This window comes from Dysidea avara, chromosome 11 (genome assembly GCF_963678975.1).
Source record: "Dysidea avara chromosome 11, odDysAvar1.4, whole genome shotgun sequence".
In the NCBI taxonomy this organism is placed as follows: Eukaryota; Metazoa; Porifera; class Demospongiae; order Dictyoceratida; family Dysideidae; genus Dysidea; species Dysidea avara.
In genome coordinates this window covers 12,787,881-12,811,612 of record NC_089282.1, presented here as the reverse complement: position 1 = coordinate 12,811,612, position 23,732 = coordinate 12,787,881, and the positions used below count along the sequence as shown (strand labels likewise).

General features: G+C 38.7%; 2 protein-coding genes and 1 non-coding gene across 3 annotated transcripts in view; 1 reads left to right on the top strand and 2 right to left on the bottom strand.

Moving 5' to 3' along the window:
- The window catches only part of LOC136238865 (gamma-tubulin complex component 4-like), a 26,652-nt gene extending 10,263 nt beyond the window's left edge, over positions 1–16,389 (top strand). Inside the window, exons 4-18 of the mRNA XM_066029493.1 lie at positions 8,599–8,652; positions 9,908–9,964; positions 10,415–10,494; positions 10,969–11,131; positions 11,549–11,635; positions 12,086–12,158; positions 12,947–13,083; positions 13,139–13,189; positions 13,253–13,358; positions 13,589–13,623; positions 14,040–14,121; positions 14,835–14,946; positions 15,424–15,730; positions 15,939–16,046; positions 16,100–16,389. Of these exons, the coding sequence (XP_065885565.1) occupies positions 8,599–8,652; positions 9,908–9,964; positions 10,415–10,494; positions 10,969–11,131; positions 11,549–11,635; positions 12,086–12,158; positions 12,947–13,083; positions 13,139–13,189; positions 13,253–13,358; positions 13,589–13,623; positions 14,040–14,121; positions 14,835–14,946; positions 15,424–15,730; positions 15,939–16,046; positions 16,100–16,264 (1,617 nt within the window). The 3' untranslated portion in view covers positions 16,265–16,389. The remainder of the gene's footprint in view (positions 1–8,598; positions 8,653–9,907; positions 9,965–10,414; positions 10,495–10,968; positions 11,132–11,548; positions 11,636–12,085; positions 12,159–12,946; positions 13,084–13,138; positions 13,190–13,252; positions 13,359–13,588; positions 13,624–14,039; positions 14,122–14,834; positions 14,947–15,423; positions 15,731–15,938; positions 16,047–16,099) is intronic.
- On the bottom strand, positions 12,603–12,765 carry LOC136239663 (U1 spliceosomal RNA). Its single transcript, XR_010693564.1, has one exon. It is a non-coding gene; the product is annotated as a U1 spliceosomal RNA (small nuclear RNA).
- On the bottom strand, positions 16,272–23,732 carry LOC136238864 (rho guanine nucleotide exchange factor 17-like). Its single transcript, XM_066029492.1, has 18 exons — positions 22,226–23,732; positions 21,765–21,845; positions 21,528–21,710; positions 21,335–21,451; positions 21,019–21,276; positions 20,871–20,921; positions 20,704–20,816; positions 20,317–20,411; positions 20,133–20,263; positions 19,957–20,081; positions 19,808–19,902; positions 19,650–19,762; positions 18,235–19,445; positions 17,863–17,946; positions 17,739–17,806; positions 17,538–17,686; positions 17,073–17,244; positions 16,272–16,964 (listed from the first exon to the last, which is right to left on the bottom strand). The coding sequence occupies exons 1-18, from the start codon at positions 23,630–23,632 to the stop codon at positions 16,537–16,539; spliced, it is 4,881 nt and encodes a 1,626-aa protein (XP_065885564.1). The 5' UTR covers positions 23,633–23,732; the 3' UTR covers positions 16,272–16,536.

The following is a 23,732-nucleotide window of genomic DNA, read 5'->3' as shown; positions in this document are numbered from 1 at the left end:
GACTGGTGAGAATGATGGTACAGTGTGCAACTTGCATTAAGATGTACCTACATTTGGAAGCTGTCCTATATATTTTAAGTACATCTTCCTGTCCTCTCAACTCTGTGTGTACTTCCACGGAAAAAATGGATAAATAATATAATTCCATCCACTTGTCTATGCCACTGAATACCATCAACACAGCTAGATGCCTTGTTTTATGGTATTCTTGACCCTTCCTAGTATATTTACACATGTATAAGATTAATAGAAAAAAAAATCAAATAATTGGTACTAATACCATGTCTTGAAGTACTTTTATAGACATTGCACTCTAGGAGATACAGTTATGAGGTGGAGGAGATCTTTGGTCTATCTTTGTAACTATGAGATCTTTTACGTACACAAAAAGGAACAAGAATGCATGCTACATATCTTACTGACAATATCTCAGCAGTGGGTTCGGTGCATTTCAAGAAAAGTGTCCCACATACTGTCTATCAAGCTTGAAGAATGGAATAAGGAAATTTTGAAGAGATATATGACCCCTGAAAAATGTCAATCATACAATATACACATTCATAAAATGATTCCAGTTGTTTTAGAGAATGAAGGGGAGACTGTTAGTGTAATACACTTACTGCATTTTGTAACACACTTTTAAACACATCATCACCACAAAAAAGCTGGTGTAATAGTTAGATTGAAGTCTTACTTGTCTGAATCTCAAGTTTGCAATTCAACCTGTCAATTACTTTTATATAATCTTTCCAAACTCCATCTTGCTTGCTTGCGTATTTCAATGGAGTGAGTACTAAAAGTAGCATCATGTATATAGCTTGAATTTTCTTTTTTTCTACTGTTTTGTAATCCTGAAACATTTGATGTCTTTTGTGTAAACACCTCGCTGTTCAGTTTAGTGGAAAAGTTTTTAATTGAACTACTTTTAGCTTTAACATTTTCTAAGTATGAGCAGTTATGAGCAGTTTTGAAGCAGTGAAATTATATCTGTTGACAGTGTGGAACACTGTCAACAGATACACTCTTCGCACTTTGTGTTACGCTATTCCGAGTGGGGCCTGGACTTGGAGGTCTTGCTGACTTCATCTGGCAGGCTAGCATTCCACAGTAGTTCTGGTAAGAGCTCTGACAACTCAATGAAACTACCTTCTTTGATTCATTTGACTTGTTTGGCTGGTATGGGGGCCTTAGGTTCGCAGCCGTGGCATCTGAGCTTGGTGACTGGTAGCGCTGAACCCTGATGGGTGGCTCTAAGTTGTGCTGGAGAGTAGATTGTCCATCCCATTGGTGGACGTGGCTTAGCTGAGCAGCGGAGGGGATAATATTTAAAGCTGGGGGGGGGTAGATGACAGAGGGGAAAGGATGTAAAGCAAACAGGAGTCAAGCTGGTGTACATGGAATAGCCACCTGCACACCCACGTATGTTTTTATTTACTGGTTGTGAAAAGTAAACTGCAGTAGTTCCACACCCTAACATGCATGCACAATTAAATATAGTTATATAGTTTATCAAGTTCCTAATGTTACATCTCCTCTGCTGCAGTAGGGGGCCGTCCCCTAGCATGATCTGGAAACGGCGGAGCTGTCCTTACTGGCGTTCGATGTTGGCATGGGCAGTTAACATCAGTTGAGGTACTGCTGTCACTCCTAGAGGCTTCTACAACAGTGGCTACATTTGTGGGTATGTCTCTCCTTGTCAGTGCAGCATCATTGCTACTGTTTCCTTGAAGCAGCTGCTTCGCACAATGAAGATTCTCTCTATTTAAAATCACATGGCCGGGAGAATTTATCGCTTATATTTTTCAGTATACAAATCTAAACATATCCTTACCAAGCTTGATAGTTCCCTGTAGATTTCATTTCTAAGGGCTAGAGGTAAAAAAAAAGCATATGAAGGTTACATGGTAATATTGTCTACTTACTAGATATGGTGATCTTGCTGGAAATTCTTCACCTTCAGAACCTGTTGATGATGTAGGTGAATCCACCATCAAAGTATCCTAGAAACCAGAGATACATACTCTTTTTCTTTCAACTTTCCGATTCACATGATGCATAGTTTTGCTGCAGAAATTAACACTCACTCAGCATCTGTTGTACTTGTGTGTTGAGAACAGTGCGAAGTTTACTAATAGATTGAGATGGTTTTTGTGTATTATTGGTCTTTCATTACTAAGTACAGTATTTTGATTGTACAGTTTTACCTCGGTGGAAAAAAGATTCAAACAAGTTATTTTTTAACAAAATAGTTTGTATTATATACCATAACCTTATCCTACGTCTCTGCAGTGATAACCTTCTTGTTCTTGCCATGTCTATTGGATATGAAAGGTTGCTTTTTATAAGGGTGACGTGTGTTGATATTAAAAAACAGTTAGGCACTATAACTATAGCAATTACTCTGCTGTGTGGTTGCTATAGGATTTGTACTATTCAGAACTTACTTCACTTGTTGAAATCATAAGTTTGTTCCTTTCCATTTAGTCATCAACTGCTTGGGAAAGTGGCCCAAAAAGAAATAATCATTGTTTTTGTTTTGTTCCTTTTTCCTGGTTGTGCCACAGCTACCAGTAAAGACTACATGATAAACAACTGCTCCTTCTGAAGTACACTACACATCAGGGATATTTTTATAAAATTTTTCATTCGCTGCATTTGTACTGTGGTCTCATGAACCCACCAACACCACGGTTAATTGCCAAGACACATCATCTTTGTTTCATGCTTGCTATTACATGACTTGTGTTGTGTGCTTGCAGCTTGAAAAGGGCTAGGGCCCGCTTCTCAAAATATACAGGAATTTCAGTTTCATTCACTGTTAAAAGGATAGAATATCAAATATATAGAATATCTGGCTGAGCTTGCCTTTTTGGTACATATTGAAAAATAAGTTAATAGAAGACATAGACATTAATTTTTTGGAAGGTAAGGTGCAGAGTATTTGTACTGGCACCTAGACTCTCCCCTATATAATTTTATGAACTAAACTAACTTAGCAACTATACTTGTTATGTATGAGTGAGTAGTACAGTATCAGTGTAAGACACATGTGCCTCATCGCTTGGTGGGCTTTAACTTCATCTATTAAATGCAGTAATTACTAAGTAGCTACTTCTTACACCTCCAGTACTGCAGTAAGCTTAACAATTAAAATGTAATAATTTAATCTTGCATAACTGGTTGCCCTGAAAGCCATCTTCTTATTGGTAACCGTCACAATATGCAGCTTGCATCAAGATGTACTGCATTTGAAAGCTGTATTCCTTTATATTTTAAGTATGACATCTGTCTGTCCTCTCAACTTCTACACCTGCAGTACTGTACTTGATGGAGATGATATCTCAGCAGTGGGTTTGGTGAACTACACTTTTGTCTTCAAGTTTTGTATTCAAAATTTGTAGTGTAATTATATTTCTGTGCAAACTTGATACTCCCACGTTCTGGACAGGGTAGTGCTAGTCGAGCTGTTGTAAGGCCTCAGATAGGTAACTTGCAACAGGAAACATTAAATTTTCACACAATTGCTACCACTGCCAATGACTATAGCCAACCAAAATATGTTAGAAAATTTACCTATTATGATGTAACTCTCCCTCATTACATCTTTGAAATACAAGTCTACACAAAAGCACATACAAGTGGCACTCCTTCCAGACTTCCATACGCAGTCATGTGCAGAGGAGGGCAGGGCTAGAGAAAATATAGGGAAATACATCACGTGTTCATGTTGTCTACTTACTATTAGTTTCGTAGATCAGCTAGAAACAAACATACATACAACACTTTATTATCTTTCAAAAATCAAACCATATTATGCAAAGCATATAATATCACAGCATAATATCTACTGTTCAGTTGGAATGGACTAATGAGATTTTTAACTTGTATGCTTCTCAGTAAAGTTGTACTCGATTACTTATTTAAAATTTTGTTTTTCATCACATGGACATAAATAAGTAGCAGAAATACAAGTCTACACAAAAATACTTACAGATGGCACTCTTTCCACATTTCCAGACATGGTCATATACAGAGGAGGGCGGGGCTAGAGAAAAATATAAGAAAATACATCATGTGTTTGTTCATGTTGTCTACTTACTACCAGTTCTGTTTCCGGAAATAAATCAACTAGAAATACATGTATACGTATATATAATATATTACACAGCAGCATTGGATTGGATTAAACTCACAGTCTGTTACATCTGACCCTGATGATGATGATTCTAATGTAGTATTCTAGAAACCAGAAATACAGGCAAATATATAATTATTAGGTTTGCATTATATACCATAACCTTGTTAAATGTATACAAGTCAGCATATGTGTGGATAGCATGGGCAAATCTATCCTACGTCTCTGCAGTGATAACCTGCTCATCTCTTCTTGTTCTTGCCATGTCTACAATTTTTCAAATTAGATATGAAAGGTTGCTTTTTGTAAGGGTGACATGTGTTGAAATTAAAAAATAAAACAGTTAGGCCCTATAGCAATTACTCTGCCTCACACTTGCTGTGTAGGATTTGTACTATTCAGAACTCACTTCACTTGTTGAAATTAGAGTTGCACCGATAATCGGTTGGATTATCGGTAACAGCCGATATTAGCTAATTTTACAAGTATCGGTATCGGCTACGAAGCGGAAATAATTTGCCGATTAACCGAAACCCACAATCAATCGTTAATGACGGCAATGAACAGGTGAAAGTAAAGAAAGAGGGTGGTGAATGTAGCAGTAAGTGGTTGTAACTGTTTTGGCTTGTTTGTTTGCACAAGTATGGTTGCAAGGCTATAGTAGGCTGTGTATATTTATCGGCCGCCCACGCAATTAGTTGATCACTCTTCACAAAGGGTCTGGAGTCCCACTAAAAACACTGTTTGATAAGCTGTCTTAGTTGTTTTATAACTACTTGGCTTCCTTTTCCATGAAAGGAGTTAGTTGCAAAACTATAGAAAAATGGTAAAAGTCTGCCGCCCACGCAATTAATTACATTGATATTACAAATGCAGTTTATACACATAAACTTTAGGTGATTTTCTGCTCCTCCTCTCCTGTTCTGAAGAATTGAAGAATATCGGTAAATATCGGCATATCGGTTACAGGAATAGGCAAATAATCGGTATCGGTAAATGTGAAAAAATGCATATCGGTGCAACACTAGTTGAAATCATAAGTTGTTCCTTTCCATTTAGTCATCAACTGCTTGGGAAAGTGGTCCAAAAAGAAATAATCATTGTTTCTCTTTTGTTTCTTCTTTCCTGGTCATGTCACAACTATCAGTAAAGACTACATGATAAACAGCTGCTCCCTCTGAAGTACACTACACATCAGAGATATTTTTATAAAATTTTCCATCGCTGCATTTGTACTGTATATGTTTGTTGGTCTCATGAACCCACTGACACCATGGTTAATTGCTAAGACACAAGACTTTTTCGTTTCATGCTTCCTATCACGTGGCTGTATTGTGACCTGCATTTGAAAGCTGTATTCCTTTATATTTTGAGTATGACATCCGTCTGTCCTCTCAACTTCTACACCTGCAGTACTGTACTTGATGGAGATGATATCTCAGCAATGGATTTGGTGAACTGTACTTTTGTCAAGTGTTGTATGCAAAATTTGTAGTGTAATTATATTTCTGTGCAAATTCAGATACTCCCACGTTCTGGACAGGACATTGCTAGTCGAGCTGTTGTAAGGCCTCAGATAGCAATCATTAAGTAAGAACGTTAAATTTTCATGAAATTGCTACCACTGCCATTGACTATAGCCAGCCAAAATATGTTAAAAATTTATTGCACATAATTTTAAAGCTTGTTATTTTGGTTATGAATGTGTCCACACTCTGCAGTTGACCTTTTCTGTTTCTCCAGTCATATTCCGATTAAGGCTCACTGTAATATATAAGCATTCATGAAGACTTCCGGGTTGGCTATCAACAGGTAGAGAGTCAGCTGCATCGACTTCTATTGGACTCGAGTCACCTCTACCACTGCTATCATGGCTTAAATCCATAGGCACAGGGCTTGTGGCATAGGTTTATACTGACAGTTGTCATTTAACTCAGATTATTTTAGTATAGTCCCATAGATCAACTCTTGTAATGATACATAGTTGTTGTAATCATGAGAGTTGACTATGTCCAGCTGTGCTTACTTCCTATAGTATGTATAATAACATTAAAAATTTATACATGGCAGTTGTCTGTCAGCTGGTCGATACATTACATATCTCCGGTGGTTTTTTTGTATCTAGGTCTTGTAGTCTTTGTAATGGCTGTAATGGCTTAAAATGCGGGTCCACCTGCAGATATAACAGATTGATGTATTGCTGACCGGCCGTATAAATGGCCAAGCCTCATGGAGTAAACTTCTTACTACAATGTTGCCATTACCTTTCTCCTCGCCTTTCTCCTGATCACCTTGCTGCATGGTAATTAGCCCGAATTATTGTGGCTACCTGTTCAGTAAATTTCTAATTTACTAGATTCGGTTGTTACGTGTGACGGAGAAGCCTTCACGCTAGCAGCCACAGAACAACTTTTCAAACATAGTAGTTTTTATTGTAATATATCTTGTTTTAGCTAGTCGTATTATTGAGGTGTTATACACCTAGTCTATTATCTATAGCAGTAAGATTTAGTAGAATTGTGTTTGGGTTTCTTATGAACGACACAACTGGCCTTAAGTGGTACCATTGTATGCTAAGTTACCACAGCATTTACGTTAAGGATAGCTAAAATAGTTGATGAAATGATTTGGCCAAAGTTACAATCAGTTCTGATTCCACCATGTTCTTGTAGTCCAGTAACATTGCACTTTTCTTTGAACTTTCTGTGATCATTTTGTTCATTTTTAAGAATCACCAAAAGTAGTTTGATTATTCCAGCAACTGTAACCATGAAAGTCAATATCCAAAGCATCTTAATTGTAAATGCAACAATTGTATTGGTAAATGAACACCCTGAGGTCATATGACTTCTGTAACTAAGTAACAACAACATCTCTTTCCCCAGGCAATTCTCTGATCATCTACAGTTGATCCACAGCGATGATATACCAGTAGTACACTAGTTAGAAATTTAAATACACACAAAACATGGCATTAAATTTTTTCATGAAATAGCATCGGGACTCGGTAGTTCATCTTTTCAGTCAGCTATCAGTTAATATGGAGTGATAGCAAAATCTTGTGGAACCTCTAACCCCTCCCTTGCTTGGATTGTTATACTGGAGTATCATTTTGCCATTCCTGTAGCAATTTTGATATAAAGTCTTCCCTCTTGATAACATCTCAGCAGTGGGTTAGGTGAACCATAAAAAAATGTTTGTATTGACTTTACCAGGTGTTTCATGCTAAAATTACGTTTAGTTGATTAAATTTCTGTGTATAGAGTTAGTTTGATCACAAAACAAATTTGCCGATATATATTCAAGTACAGCTATAGTGAACTGGTGCTTAGTTGACACAGTGATTTTTGTGTGAAAGAATAGTGTATATGGGGACCAAAATGGAGCCAGGTTTTGTTAATTTTTACAGTACAGATTACTGTGCTAAATGTGCTCTCGTCTCTGCACTCTCCACTACTTGTAACTTGAAAGTAACAATGTAATTTCTTTTCCTGTTGGTTGACACAGAGTCTACCATTGGCAGTTGCAGCCAGACATGTGAAACTTGAATAAGAGCCATGGTGTTTATTCAAGGACAGTGTTTATGATCATACTTGTAACTTAAGTGATGGGAGCTGCCCAAATGCTGTCATTAAAGATCACCATGTAGAATAATAACATGGGATGAAAATTCCTAGAAATTGCTAACACTCAAGATGACCAAGCCACTCCTTAGCAACTAATTGAAGATAACATTTCATAGTGTACATTAATACCAGTGAAATTGTACAGTTTCTGACTATACAAATAACAGGGAAAGATGATATGCAAATTGTAAGACACATCTGATGATCAAAGATATCTGGTTTCAATAAGCCACACACAAGCATGCATATGTTGTGATGCATTACATGCACACACGCACGCACGCACGCACACACACACACACTCACACACACAAATTGAAGCAAAGCCTTTGGCTGCTGTATATGTAGTCATTCTTACCTAACTGACTGTGCACTACTCAGGTGCTAGGAGTAGGTACAGGTAAATCCTCCCAGAGGATGGAACTACAGTAGCCCACATTGGGCTGTACCATGTCTCACAGGTAAAGATGTGGGCACCTGAAGGCCTACCTGGACCTTTACCCACCGTGTAAGACACGCACAGTACCTCTTAACCTGGTAAAGTTAATGACAAGCTGTTTGTTGTTCCTATGAACAGTACACCTGTAGCGATGATATCAGGTCAAAGTGAACTGGTTACCACGTGAACTTCCTTCCTTATATGGAAGACAACTTGTGAAGGTGTCAAGTTGTTTTAGTGTGGTATGGTGTAGGGCAACAATTGAATTTCCTGACCAGTAATTATGCATTTAAAAACCATTTTGTACAAATTGAATTAAATTGATTTGATTGAATTAAATAAGTTGATTTGCACATGTCAAATTTGTTATTGGTATGTCATATCTTGTTCACACACAGGCATACAGTGATCCCCACATGCCGTTGACACATGTCAGGGAACAACTTGATGAAGTAAGTGAAACTTTCCTTTATATGTGCACATGGGTGCGTGCGTGTGTGTGTGTGTGTGTGTAACTGTTTTAAGGTGCAATTCATGCCCTCACTGACAAGACTACCTCATAATCCCCTACCTGGAACCTGGAATATTAGTAGTAGATTGTATGTATAATGCTGAATAGTGGCCATTTCAAAAATCAATTTGTCCATGTTTGTAGTAAATTATAATAGTGTATGTGTGTAAACAGATGAAGGTGTTGGGCGTGAAAAACCATTGTTTCTTAATACAGTTAGTGTTTGGCTTTTCTTACGTCCTCTGTGTATTGATTAGGACTGAATTAAAATAGTTCCTACACATATTTGGTTTACATTATTGTATGTTTGGTGAGTGTACTATTAGAGTTAAATGATGACATGTTGTTTATCTCTGTCTATGTTCCCTTTTTTGAAATGATATGTTAGTGACTCGTGGGGCCCAGATGGTTTTATCAATAAAGGCTTGAAGTACACCTTGCTTACGTTTCTGATCTATCCAAAATGGTTAACTAAAGAGGGGTGTTCTTATGGCCAGTGAGTACAATGCATGGCAAATGGGAGAAGCTGGATTTGGCAGTTTTTCACTCCTAGTACTACAACAAGACTTTGCAGTTTATAGCAAATACAACACTGCTTTACTTCCCAAGAGTCACACACATTATATCCTGCTGCCTCACATGATGGCGCATCCAGTGGCACTAGAATTGTCTGTATGATATGCCAGAAGTTATGTGTGTGAAAGGAACCAAAAATTAAAGAGCAATGATCTTTGTGAGTGTAAAGTTCTAAACACACCCAGTTAGACAGCTGTTTTCCCAGTGAAGTTTGTAGTTACCGTAGCTTGAGAAAATGGTGCATGTGAAATGTTTTGATTTTGTGGTCAATTATTAAATACCAATCAGGTCGTTTAACAGTTGCTAACATGTCTCAGTGAAACTTGTAACTTTGAAAGCTTTTCACTAATACAATGATACGGACTGTTGAAAAGAATTTATTCTCAAAGTTTTTCTTATGTTCGAGAATTTTTTTGTGGGGAGAAACTCACTTTTCCATGAGAAAAGTTGTCAAGCAATGCATTTGTTTAAGTTGCCAGAATTAGTAAATGCATTTGTTTAAGTTGCCAGAATTAGTAAGTTAATTAGGGCAGAATACTTTTAAGTTGCCTTGCCCAAAAATTCCTTGTATACAAAAAATTTTTGTAACAAGTTATATGTAAACTTTTTTCTTGTCTCAGTACCAACTGGTGTTGCCGAGGGTCAGTCATGTGATTTCCACTACACAACAGAACAAGGTACATGGTATCGCGGATTGCGTGACTGTTGTTAATAAGTTTTTTTGGTCAATGATATCATGTGAAAAGTAACCAATCGAAAGCCATTATAGACTGAGTTTAAAATTAAGTTACAGCCAGTCTATCCGATTCACACTCGGATTCACATGCAAGTAGTTACTCATGCCTGTATCTTATTGAGCAGTTCTTTCACTGACGAATAGCATATGCGCTACCAGCTTCTTCAGCAGGCTTGCTATTAAACATGATGTTTTGCCAAACAATTCGCCACCTCAGGTCTACTGATACAGGCATGAGTAACTGTGAATCAGATAGATGGCTGAAACTTAATTTTAAACTGAGTCTGTAATGGCTTTTGATTGGTTACTTTTCACGTGATATCATTGACCTTAAAATTTTTTTTGACAACGATCACGCAATCTACAATATCCACTGTTTGTCTACTTGTAGTGGAGAGGTGGACATATACTATCCTACATCTATGACCAGTGTAACTCTGGTGATCCCTTCTTGAGACACACCTTTCAGAGGTAGGCAGGTGTATATATACAGTGAACATGTGTCATTGTATGTGTGCGCGCACATATGGTTACAGTGCCTTGGCCTCCTCTTTTAATGTGACCACCTCATGATAGTGACCATGTCAAACATTGTAGGAACCCAGTAGCACTTCTTCTCTGAAAGTCCAGGTCCCTAGTTGAGCCGCGTAAACCTCCAGAACACACACGCTGTATTGAATGATTTATTATTCAACAATATAAATCAATAGGGATTGAGTTCTTATCTATGATCCTTTCTTTGCAACTCTCTGCTTGACCGATTCCCCGGGATCCTCACATGAGCCTTCACAGTTTTCCATGACTTCTCACACATAGGTAAGCTGTACTTTTTGAACGCTAATAAGGCCAACTCACCATTGAGCATGTTACTTTTGATGGTAAACTTCTATTGAATACTTTGTGTTTGGTACACATTCAGTATGCACTACTCCTCTCACCCAACAGGCTCCTTCACGTATGTCACAAGGTCATGTACCAGCAGTCATCAGCCTGGATGTTGCATGGTCTACTGCTGGACCACAAAGAAGAGTTCTTTGTTGAGTCAGTCACTGTAACAGAGCTGCCGTCATCTCCCAGTGATGAGGAACCCCCCAGCAATGAAACAACGGTAAGAGTCATTGCTTGTGATCATCATGCTGGTTGGCAATGACCAAAGTGTCTAGCACTATTTGAAAATGGCCACTAAAGCAGTACTCTACAGGATGATTTTCGGGAACCTCTTATTTTTTGGGGATATAAGCCCCCATAAGATTCTGCTCCCAACAGACTTTACGTAGTTCAACATACAGGGTGGGTGTATGGGCCAAAATTCTGGTTTGCCAAAGTGCTAACTTGGTGATTGGGAGGTGTTAATTTTATGTTGGTGGTGGTATAGGAAAAATAGCCTATTGTGAAACTCAATCTTTCTGTTTTTGGATCCGTTGATAAGAATGACAGTAAATTTTTAAAGCTGCTGCACAATTTAATTTGGTGTACATTCCAGTCAATGAAACTTACAAATCATTTGAGTTTTGTTCTTTGATAGGTGGCAGTAGGTGGTTCACCATTGTCAAGCTATCACCTACGATCTGCAATGTTGCCTTCTTATCTGCCAGTTAGAGTTGCAGAGAAAGTAAGTGTGTAGTGTAGTACATGTGTGTGTGTGTCGTGTGTGTGTGTGTGTGTTCTAACGTGTCGTGTGTGTGTGTTCTAACGTGTGTCGTGTGTGTGTGTGTGTTCTAATGTGTGTCGTGTGTGTGTTCTAACGTGTGTCGTGTGTGTGTGTTTTAACGTGTGTCGTGTGTGTGTGTGTTCTAATGTGTGTCGTGTGTGTGTTCTAACGTGTGTCGTGTGTGTGTTTTAACGTGTGTCGTGTGTGTGTTCTAACGTGTGTCGTGTGTTCTAACGTGTGTCGTGTGTGTTCTAACATGTGTCGTGTGTGTGTGCGTGCGTGCGTGCGTGCGTGCGTGCGTGCGTGCGTGCTAACGTGTGTGCTAACATGTGTATTAGAGTGTACATGTATATCGTATAAATTATAGTGCTCTTCTAGTGTTTGTTTTGCTTATCTGCTGTTTACTTGTAGATATTGTTTATTGGTGAAGCAGCACAGATATTTAACTTTACTGATAAGACGTTGAAAGTTCCAAACAAGAATGGTAAGTCCTTTGTCCATAATACTTTCTTACTGTAGTGTAAGCTATCGTTATTATAGTGTGGTAGTACTAAATAGTATAATAGGGATTGTGGAGGTTTGTATTAGAAACCTTCACAACACCTTGGCAGTATTAGTTGAGTACATGGTCAGGCAGTTTCCATTCTCTGTGAGGCCAGGTTAGTGACATCTGTCGTTCACCCTGCCAGCACCTTTAGCTGCACAATCACTGGATCAAATCCATTCGTTTCCCTCCAATGGGTTCATTTAAGTTGTGTTAGAGAATCAAAGTGTCATATCACCAAAGAAAAATGACTTCATTGATGTATTTGTATGGCGGTTTTTTTTTTTGGTGATAACTACAATGAAGTCCCTTTTCATAAGTATATAATTTTGTGAAGAAAAGGAAGATCTTGTATCTCTCCCATTGATATTGTTTTCTTTATGAATGGGGGATGCGCGAACGCAGTCCCCCACTAACAAAAATTACGCACCCGAGTCTCCCACGTTTGGGGAGATCGCAGGCTTCAGCCAGGCGGGGTGCAATGCACTGGCCTCGACCTGAGGGAACCACCTTGTTGATCATGGTATCCCCTGTGCCAGGTAAGTTATCCAGCATGAACAAGCATCTTCTTATATACCCTCGCGTGTGATATTCGATTGTGGGATTAGGTTATGACGTCATACGTGCGTTTTCATTACATAATGGAGATGGTTTTTACAGCAAAATACTGTATTGTGGGTTATAGTTTTAAATTTTTTCTTAACTCATTTTGTTTATGATATGTACAGGACATGAAAGAATGCTTCTAGCTAGACCAGATGAACTCAGACTGGCCTCAATGTTAGCTCATCTTCAACAACAACCAGTGTTCAGTGTACAGCAGTTTGAAACAGCAGTGGACTCCATTAGAACTTGTGTGGCAGAGGTGAGGTGAAGAAAATTTTAAAACTATTCTTCACCTTGGTACTACATACTTGTAGAGGTTATGGAAACTGATTGTGGAGGACTCTGATTTGATTGGACACTTACATGTTAGTATGTTGTTGGTCGTGTGTGTTGAATGTTCTGGTTCAGTGTGTGGTCCTTGTTTGTAGATACTGAAAGATTTCTTCTTGTTGGGGAGAGGGGAGTTATTTCAGACTTTTGTGGATATGGTGCAGTCTTTATTGAGAGAACCTGTCACCGCTACCACTGAGCATGGTGTGTGTGTGTTGTGCGTATGCATGTGCATAGATGCACCCTAGGGATACCACAACTTGGTTTATAATATTATTGTTTGTTATACAGTGTCTCATATAACACTATACTGCTAGCCAACAGTCCGTAACTTCCTGACGTGCCATATAACATGGTACACCCAATTGTGATATCCCTTTTGAAATGGAATTTCATAATGGAGTTTTGTGTGGTGATGTTTTGTTATCATACAGATGTCAATGCTGCCTTCAAACAAGCTAGTTACAAAGTGAGTTATAGTTTGTTCTTGAAAGTCGTAAGCAAAGGTTGTACAAAATATAGTGTGTTTCCATTTTGCCATACACACAACTACCTGCCAATATGGCGGACTACAAATAATCAGCCTAAGGGTTGCTTCACCCTATAATAAACTCAATTAATTACAAGTGTACGTAAAACATACATACAAACACCTACTAAACAATGATCTATAAAATCAAACCATAATCAAGTGTTGTTTTTTTTTCAAGCACTTAGTCATGTAGTAAGTTGCCATTAGTACCAGATATACAGGTGGAGGTTTTTCATTCATTCAGAGGGTATACAGTACTTTGTTTTGGCATGGTCACTATAATGAGGTGGTTTTATTAATGAGGTAGCTGTTAAGTGGTGTATCACTGTGTTAACTCTTGTTACATTTCACAGGTTGGTGTTGATGAAGAAATTTCTCAGCATTTCTCTCTAACCTGTCCAGCCCCATCCAGCACAAGCAAAGCCCACAAGTCAGGTACATGGTCTAACTCAAATCATGCATGTAGGGTCGCCTTTTTACATCACCCAATTGAGTGTCACAATCCTCACATGTGTTAAATATGTACAGAATGACCAGCCTATTACAACTGCTACTTTGTATGGCTGAACAGTTTACTGTATGTATACAGGTGACCAGATTAGAATAGTTTCCCAGAATAGACTACTAAACTGTTATGACCTCGGCAGTCTTCCCCAGCAGCAAAGTAAAGCTGTTTGCTAGCTGCCAACTGTATATTAAAGGAATTTTGAATAGTTCTTACTATCCATTAGGGAAGGCCCAGTTATCCAGAATGGACTACTAAAAGTAGAATTTGTTATGACCTCAGCAGTCTTCCCCAGCAAAGTAAAGCTGTTTGCTAGTTGCCAATGTGGTTTATTTTATAACATTCTTTCAACCACATTGAAGGAATTTTGCTACTATCCGTTAGGGAAGGCCCATGTTCACTGTTTTTATTTTGACTTAAATGTTGTTTTGAATTGAAATCAGTTTGACTATGGGTCTAGCCCTGAAGGTGGGGGTAAAACCAACCTGTCTCAGAGGGAGTCATTGGCCACTTAGAGACATTATGAATACCACATCACATTCCATCTGACAGGTGTGGTCGAATTGTTTATCCTGGACACTTAAGTGTTTTACAACTAGACAACTAATCACATGTTAAGTTGTTGATGACTTTTGTGTTTTAGCTCAACAGAGCCATCCTGTTAAACACCACGAGAGTGGCTGGAGCAAACTGGGACTCTCCTATCATGTACGATGGCCGCTTCACACCCTTTTTACACCTTCGATATTACATCAGTAAGTGATATAATTCAGTCCTTGTCTGGATGGGTTTATATTTCTAGTGTTGGGTTTCTGTTTTGTGGGTTAATGTGTTTGGAATTTTTCTGTGACAATGTGTTAGATGTCTGACATTCTACGACCAATTGATCCTGGCTTGTCTGTAATGTGAAAACTTGACAGTATTCTGTTGCTAAGGTTTTAGACCTCTGATGTTTATACTTTATATTTTCCCTGAATTGTTAGATTTTGTGATTGAACAGTTGACTGAATTGGAAGTTTGTGTTCAATGTTTTGACACTGTCTCCATTTCTCTTGAATTGTTTTCAATTACTTTGGTTTCTAGTATTATGAATGGCCCGGAATCTTCTTTCAGGAAACACAAATCAGACAGATGGTCGTTACAAGACATTTCATTTTTGTTGTACAATAACATTCAACAACTATATACTCCATTAGTTTCCTTTACACACTGGTATTTCCATCATCTTGTAGATACAATGTGTTGTTTGGGTTCCTAATCAACATCCGTCAAGTACAAGTGATGTTACAACATTGCTGGGCCCTACAGATGATGCATAAAGGTTCGGGGGACCGCTTGGCACCAGTTTGGCAGCTCCGATCACACATGGCATTCCTCATTGATAAGATACAATATTATGTGCAAGTGGATGTGATCGAGTCACAGTTCAGTCTACTCCTAGAGAATATACGATCAACACACGATTTTGAGACTATCCAGCAAGCCCATTGTAACTTTGTTTCTTCACTCTACAGACAACTGTTTTTACAAGCAACATCAGTAAGTACATGCCACACACACATAGACACGCACACACCTACACACAACCTTCCCCAAGAATCATGACATCACTTATTTGACACTAAAGTGTGAATTACATTCCTCACCATTTTTAGAATTAAATGGGTTATATCATCCCTAACTGGTATTTGCTGTTTGTGCATTGGTAAAAACTGAATATTATAATTTAAACCATTTTATGTTTCAGATACTTCACCTACTTAATGAAATACTCCAACTCTGTATTTCATTTTGCTTGCTGGTCATGGCTGGCTTGCAAGAGAACACAACACCTGAATTAGACCGAATCTCTAAAGTGAGTATACCCAACAATTATTGTATTGTTTCTTTAATAATGTATTGTTTTAGGAGTTTAATCGCAAGTCGTCAGAGTTTCTACGACGGTTGTCAGACGTCCGTGACCATCAAGATAACCCACATCTTGCTCAACTGTTACTCTGTGTAGACTATAACAGATTTTTTGAAACAACCAGGGCCACCCTTCCCAGCCATGCTACTGAAGCAACAAACTGACAAGATATACTGTTTATTTCATTGATAACATATCACACATGATAAAAACATCATGTATCAAATTTGGTGTACATACATACAAATATGTGCACATTGGTTAAAATAATATAAAACAATATTCTTAAGATTGTTGGCAGTGAATAGTTTATAAAAGGTATGAAATAAAATCAGCAAGTGAAGTTTAAATTCTCCACAGCTGGTGGTGCCTTTGAGGCTAAGTTAACATGTGCTTTGCACAAATATGAAATCAGTATACAAAAAAGTGAAATATTTTACGTGTTATTGTTTAAAGACATTTGCCACACAGCTAGACAACCCACAGACTCTCTGATGTTAGAAATGGTCGTCTTGCTGACATAGTCCTCGTATCCTTCACCACAACTCATCACTAAAAGACTATTCTGGGACTGTGTCTTCTGATTTGATTTCCGTCTGCTAAGCTTCCTGCTGCTGGACGCAGTTTCGTTCAATTTAGCTTCAGTGTAAACGTTTATCATGATATCCACAGGACCTTTATGGCCATGACTCAGTGCGATAGGGTGTAATGAAGAATTGATCATGAGGTGTGCACTTGATGTTGGTAGTTCCAGAGCTAACACAACACCAGCACTGGTGCCAATAAGTAGTGTCCCTTGTGAGTGTAACAAGTTTGTGATAGCTAAATTAGCCGTCTTCTCTTCTGACAAATTGGAATCATACCCTGTGCAATAAGCAATGAAGTAATTTTCAAAACACAGCAAGAACTGTAAAACCACTCAAATACATACAACAGAACCTCAGTAAACAAACAAAGTCAAGAATAGCTTACCAGTTAGTAAAGTGTGCACTGGTTGGCAACAGTCCACAGTAGTTAACAGTCTGGCACTGCTGGTCTGGTAAAGATATAATAGTGTGGAGCCAGCTAGAGCCACCCAGACACCACAAGGTGTCATCACCATTGTCAACACTTGAATGTCTGGATCATCATAACTGATGATTTGCTATCAACAAAGAAAAACAAATACTTAATAATTTATACCAATTCACTGTTTATGATAACAACTCCTCAACAGCATAAAAGAAATATAATATATTGTGTTCTGTGTTCCTGGTTTACAATAACAACAATGGCAAACATGTGCTTCCTCAACAGCATAAAAGAAATATAATATTGTGTTCCTGATTAGAGTGAATGGGAAGGAGTGTCACTTGAAACCACATCATTTTACAAACTAATAAAGTATTGAAGCAGAGGCACAAACATTGAACATTAATGTATTCTTGAGCTATTCACCTCTACATTGAGGGAAGCATCTACAGCAAAGATGGCATTTGAGCAGGACACCCAAACAACAGATCGCACAGGAAGACAGCATGACACTGGAGCATTGTCTTGTTCAACTAGCTGTATCGTCGCTGGACAATCAAACAACCAAACTCCATCTACAAAAAATGGAAAATATAAAAGGCTCCATTACAATATCACTGAACGTACAGCAGTTGGTACTGAAAACTGCTAAAACTCCATTCTCCATTCCAACATATACGTTCTCACAATGGTACCTGAAATTGAAGTAGAATAATGTAAATTACCTGAAGGGAGATATTACAATACTTACTTGATACAGCGTACAGATGCTGGCATGTGGATGGTATTCTTACTCTTCCCACGAAGACTATCTCCAGGCCCAAACACATAAATACTATCAACAAAACAAATCACCATCTTAACATATCTAATCACTACCTTAACACTGAGTATTCTAGTACAAAGTAGTATAATTCAATTGGCTTTGTTGTGGTATCACTTGCTATTAAACATTGTACAGATAGCCAACAATGGCTTGTGGCCCTATTAACACATTTGATTTAAACTACACAATAAATTACCATGCCAACAAGCAACACTAGCCACAAAGCCAAAGTGTATGTAATCACTCAATAATAATCATCACATTATCAACCAATAATGTTATTCATAGTACCATTACCATTTGTCCTCTGTGCCAAGCCACATTTGAGAGCTGCCTGTCTTTTGAGAATTGTCTGTCTTTGGCTTGTGTTTTCCACTGCCACTGGTGTCCATTTTAATGTGAGCAGGCTTCAGAGTCATTGGAGAGAACTGTCTGCGATCTCGTCCTAGTGTTGACGAACGTTGATGATGACTCTGGACTGGATCAATTGAGGTAGCTGACACTGATCTAGGTCTTGACAGTGTGTCATATTTAAACGGTTGCTCACTGATTTTAGAAGTTGATCCTGGAGTGATAACACGATGCTGAGGTGTTGGAGAGAACATGTGCATAAATTTCTTTAGAGGCGAATGAGGTCGATGATCGCAGAATTGTTTATCAGGTAAAGGGCACAACATAGTATTTTTGGTCGTTGGCGTAGTAACTGGTGTATTGTCGTCATATGAACAGTTTGATTCACTATCAATTGATCGTTGGCTACCACCAGCTATCTGTAGCTTCCAGTCACCAGGTTTAGTACTAACATCACAATTGACAGCAGGAACACTGGTACTGCGATTATAATCCTTTAGAGAAGATAAAAGCTCTTGATCGGCTTGGTTTCTCTTGGCAATTAAACTGAAATGTCTCCTTGGTAGTGGGACACTCTGTGAAGACTCATTATCAGTTGAATTTCTTCTGTCAAGAAGTGCCTTCTTTCTTGTTAATGTGCCTCTATCACTTTCATCTGCTAATAATGTTCCGGTACTAATCCTGTTAACAAGACGACGTTCAGGTACTGTATCTTCAACCTCTGAAGCCTCAGTCAATGTTTGGATGCTTTCATTGCTGCCACCAAAAGTACCACTGGTGGGTCGCCTTCTTTGGTCTTCCAGCAAATTACTATTGGAGCATTCACTGGACACTAGGTCAGAATCTGAGTCTACACCACCAATAGAACTGGTTGATTCAAATCTTTCATGATGATAGTAAGCTATCGCTTCAGATTGTGATAAGTTACTTCCAAAGTATTCCTCAGCGTTTATGGGTGTTTTGGGAGTCACCTGAGGTATGGCAGCGATGCAACGGATTTGTGATGAGCAGACGGTGATACTAGCCATAAGACGAAGCTTGTTCTGTGGCTCAACATGTAACAGACACACCTGTCCACCGTACACATCACTACGACAAACCCACAGGCTGTTTGAACAACTATTATCCACCGGCAAACCAGTAGCAGCACATTTCAACTATTAAAATACCACAAAATAAACAGTATAGATAACATCTAGTAACAAAATAACTCATGAATATCTAAAGACATTTACTAGAGTATATCTACACACAGAATGTAGCGTAGTATTAATAAAAGGAGTTTCTGTTGGTGTTACATGCACAATAGCCCTCTTGTCACGTAGTAAAGTTAATCCACCACCACCACCACACACACATACCTGCATTCCAAACCGGCACAATTGCAGGGTCATTGGATAAAGGAACGTCAACTGTGGTCCTGTAGCAGCTTGTGATAATAGAGAAGTCATGCTTCCATGGATCATATTGTTTTCTAAATTAAAAAGATATAATCTAGCACATGATCTCAGTGATGTACCTTCAGCTATTCTCTTGCTTTCAATAAACTGGTCAGTCCAAGAGCTTTTAGCTTTCTCATTAATGAAGACAAAGGAATATTGAGTGACCGCATTACTATAGTAGACATGTACAGTTAGATGACGTAGTACTAAACCTTGAAACACTTACGGTTCAGTTTGAACACTGAGATCAATCTTGGCAGCTGGAGAGTACACACAATGTTCCTGTTCTTTTTTAAGAGCAATTTGTTCTTTGACATCAGTTAGTAAAACTTGTATGGATGACTCCAGTTGCTAATAGACAAAGGATATTAACACCCAAATGATAAACTATGATGTATTCACCTGATGAGGTAGACCTATAGACTTTGCCATTTCTAACATCTTTATAAGAGTCGCTTCATCTTGTACCAACCTAGCACCGGAACGGTCTAAACTTGCACGGCCATTTCTGTGCCTCGCAGTCTGTGCAGTTTCTATGTACAACCAATACACACACTACACACACAGACGCAAATCTTTTACTCACTTTGAATATCAGTTGTCAAGGTGACCGCAGTCAACGGTGCTTGCCACAAGAACTTGTATCTAAATGTCCAGTGGTCAGATGGAGCAAGGGAGAACCTATGAAAACAGAAACTAGATCAGGGCACAACAAACCCAATTCTTGGTGTGGTGAACAAGAGATCCCATATAAAGGCTTGAGGTCATCTAAAACACATGCTAACTGATACTGGTGAAATGATTTGATGACAAACTTGATACCCCAGCTGTGGCAAGCCTTACAGGCAACCAAAGCCATATCTACACAAAGCTTGTTGACTGGATGTAAATTGCTGCTAATTGAACAACTAATTTAGGCATTATTCCACTAACTTTTGTGAAGGGAAGGACCTCTTTAGAAGGTCATTTTTACCTGCTTATAGAGCCACGTCGAAATGATGATGCTGTTTTGCGTCTTGCTGAAGCACACATTAGAATGTCATTGAAAATAAACAAACTTCTGTCCTTTTTCATCACCGATCCCCTCTATTTACAAAAACACAACATGATCAACAAAAAACAGTAAACTTGAAAACTAACCAATTCAGTCACAGGGTCATGTTGAATTAGCGTACGTTTTGGCACAATCAACTACAAAGTAGAAAACAGAGCAAATGAATTGACAAAGTATTAGTGTTGATGTCATAATACAGTGACCAAGTTATTCTACTGTCCGATAACAACTTACATTAGGTGCCCCTTCAATGTTGGAGACAAATTCTCTTAGCTGATCCATGCGATGAGCTTCTTGCTCCGATTCATTCATTAGTTCAGCCAGGGTTGTCATTTCCTCTAATGCCTGAGACAATAGTTGTCTGTCTGGATGTAATTGAGGTGTCTGTTTCAACAAGTCTTTGATAAATAAAACATAGCGGGGAATTCTCTGGACTGGTTTTATCAACAAATCACTGAGTGATAGTTTGTCCCGACTCTCCCGGGATGCAGTCTAGAGGAATAAAAATAGTTGTAAACTTCTTACTAGTCTAAAAAAATTACAAACTTGCCTCCAAAAATTTGGCAAACATTGGGAGCTGCATTTTGGCTATCTGAATGTTACTCTTGGCCTGCATGAAATTGTTGATGAATTTGGAGTATGTTTCCATTAGTTTGTTCTCTGAGAACTGAAGATAAAGTAGTATAATTGTAAACACACACACTTGCATGCACGCATGCACGCACACACACACACAAACTTACACTGGCAACAAACAAATCTCCGACCTTTCCCATTGAGTGCCAGTTTTCAACTCGCTCTTTAACTTGCGTCAAGAAATTCTTATGCCAAAGATGGAGATCTGGGATTTGGAAAAATATTTCCTTAACAACTGACAGTCCAAGTAACATTGGTGTCTGTGGTTGTTGCAAAGGCACCATGTAATCCTAAGGAAAGAGAAAAAATAGCAATGAGCAATAATTTTTTTCAGGCTGACATACCTGGATTATTGCTTGAAGCCCGTTCACGTAAGAAATTTCTGTCTCCAGTAGCCACTTAGCCACTAGTTCTCTTCTTTCATCCTACAACAGCAGATGGAATTATTGAACAAGCTTAATCCCATGTAGACAAGTATTTCACATCAAAAAAGATAGTTGATACAATACAAATTGACGTTATTAACAGATGGAATATGAGAAAATTCTTGCAATGTAGCATAACATAATATGGTCATTCTTAGGGTGGAGTAGTTAAGCAGGATCCTATTACCCAGGTAACTAAGTCTGTTTACATCAAGATGTATACACAATGGTTGAGCACCCCTACAAATTCACAGGTGATTAAACTTAACTAACCAGCTGCCACTTTTAATTGTTGAGTCCATACAAGTGTAAGTACATTAGCACAATGAACGGCCACAATGATGTTAGTAAGTAAATTGACCACAGAATGCTAAACTTACCCAGTCTGTTTCTAAATTTCCAATGTCTAAATCCTCCACACTTATGGGGCCTGTTGTGGACGATTGGTCAGAGCACGGTGTAACTCTAACATCATTCTCTGAGCTACTTGCTTCTGCCCTGTTTGATAAACCAGACACAGTTATAGGGGTGCTTTCATACGCATGAAATGAAGACGGTCTTTGTTCCTTTACTGAAGATTCTAAAATTGATCCAATTCTTGGAGTAACATGATTCAAAGCATTAGACGATCCTACAGGATCGGAAGAATGTCTTTTTGTGCCACTTTTCTCTATAACCACAGATGGTGGCAGCGACGAACTGTCGACTTCGTCAACATTTTGTTTAGCACGTGAAGGAATACCATGACTAAATGATGAACTATCATTTGAAGTCTTGGGTTTAAAACTAGGAGGTTGAAATTCTGGTGTAGTATTTATCACTATGTCACTACATAAACTCAAAGTACGACTAGTCCTCTGTGGTCCATGGCTGCTCACTGTTGCAGCCTCATCACTGACATGTCCACTATCTCTGCTGGCTACTTCAATGGGACAGGATAGCTTCTTGAAGGGCGCAGTCTTAGTAATGGCTTCTAGTAAACTTTCCTCCCTTTCTTCAGGTTTTTCCTCGACAATGTGATCCTCGTCTTTAGCACTGTCTGACTCGCTGTCTTGTTCATTAATCACGTCATTTCTCGTGTCAGCCTTTTGTCCAATCTCGTCGCTCTGATTCACTAAACCTGCTCGACGCGATCTTAGTGAGGACAAGGACGACGAAGACATTTGTTTTGCGGGCTCGCGGTCTTTCCACACCATCGATGAATTTCGTGATATGGAAATGTGGACGTTGCTAATCACCAATGACGTGTCCTCTTGCTGTTGGCACAATTCTTGTAGATCATTGGGCTCCAGGACTCCTTTTTCGAACGACAACGATCTAGACTTTAAATGTTTAGTTCTCTTTGTTTTTAGCAACGTCGATCTACGCATCATACTTGTCAGCTTGGATCCACTGGACCAAGACCTCGAAGCGTGAAGTTTACGGTTGAGTCTGGAAGCCGGATTATGCGACAACAGCTTGTTGGAACGACAGGTTGTGTCATGTCTAACATTACCCTGGTTTCTTGTACAAGACGAATCGTTTTTTGATAAGTTCTCGTTAGACTTAGAAAGGCTTCGAACATGAGCAGCCAGAACAGAGCTGTCGGAGAAAGAGTGGAAGCGTAGCTGTTCCAGTGAGGCTGGAATTGACCTCCGCTTGCTTTCTTCGTAAAGGCGAGCTTGCTTGAATTTGACGAGATCTGCACTGCTGACCACGACCCTTGGACGTCGCATTCTAGGACATCCTGAATCGGAGTAATTGTGCTCTGTCTCAGTATCACTACAAGCAACTGCAAAAATCTCCATGTTACTCTTCAATTCTCACTAATCTTTTAACACCATTATCTATTTGTAACCAGTAGTGGTATTCTTGTTGATTCCTGTCTGACCTTGTAGGCGTGGCACG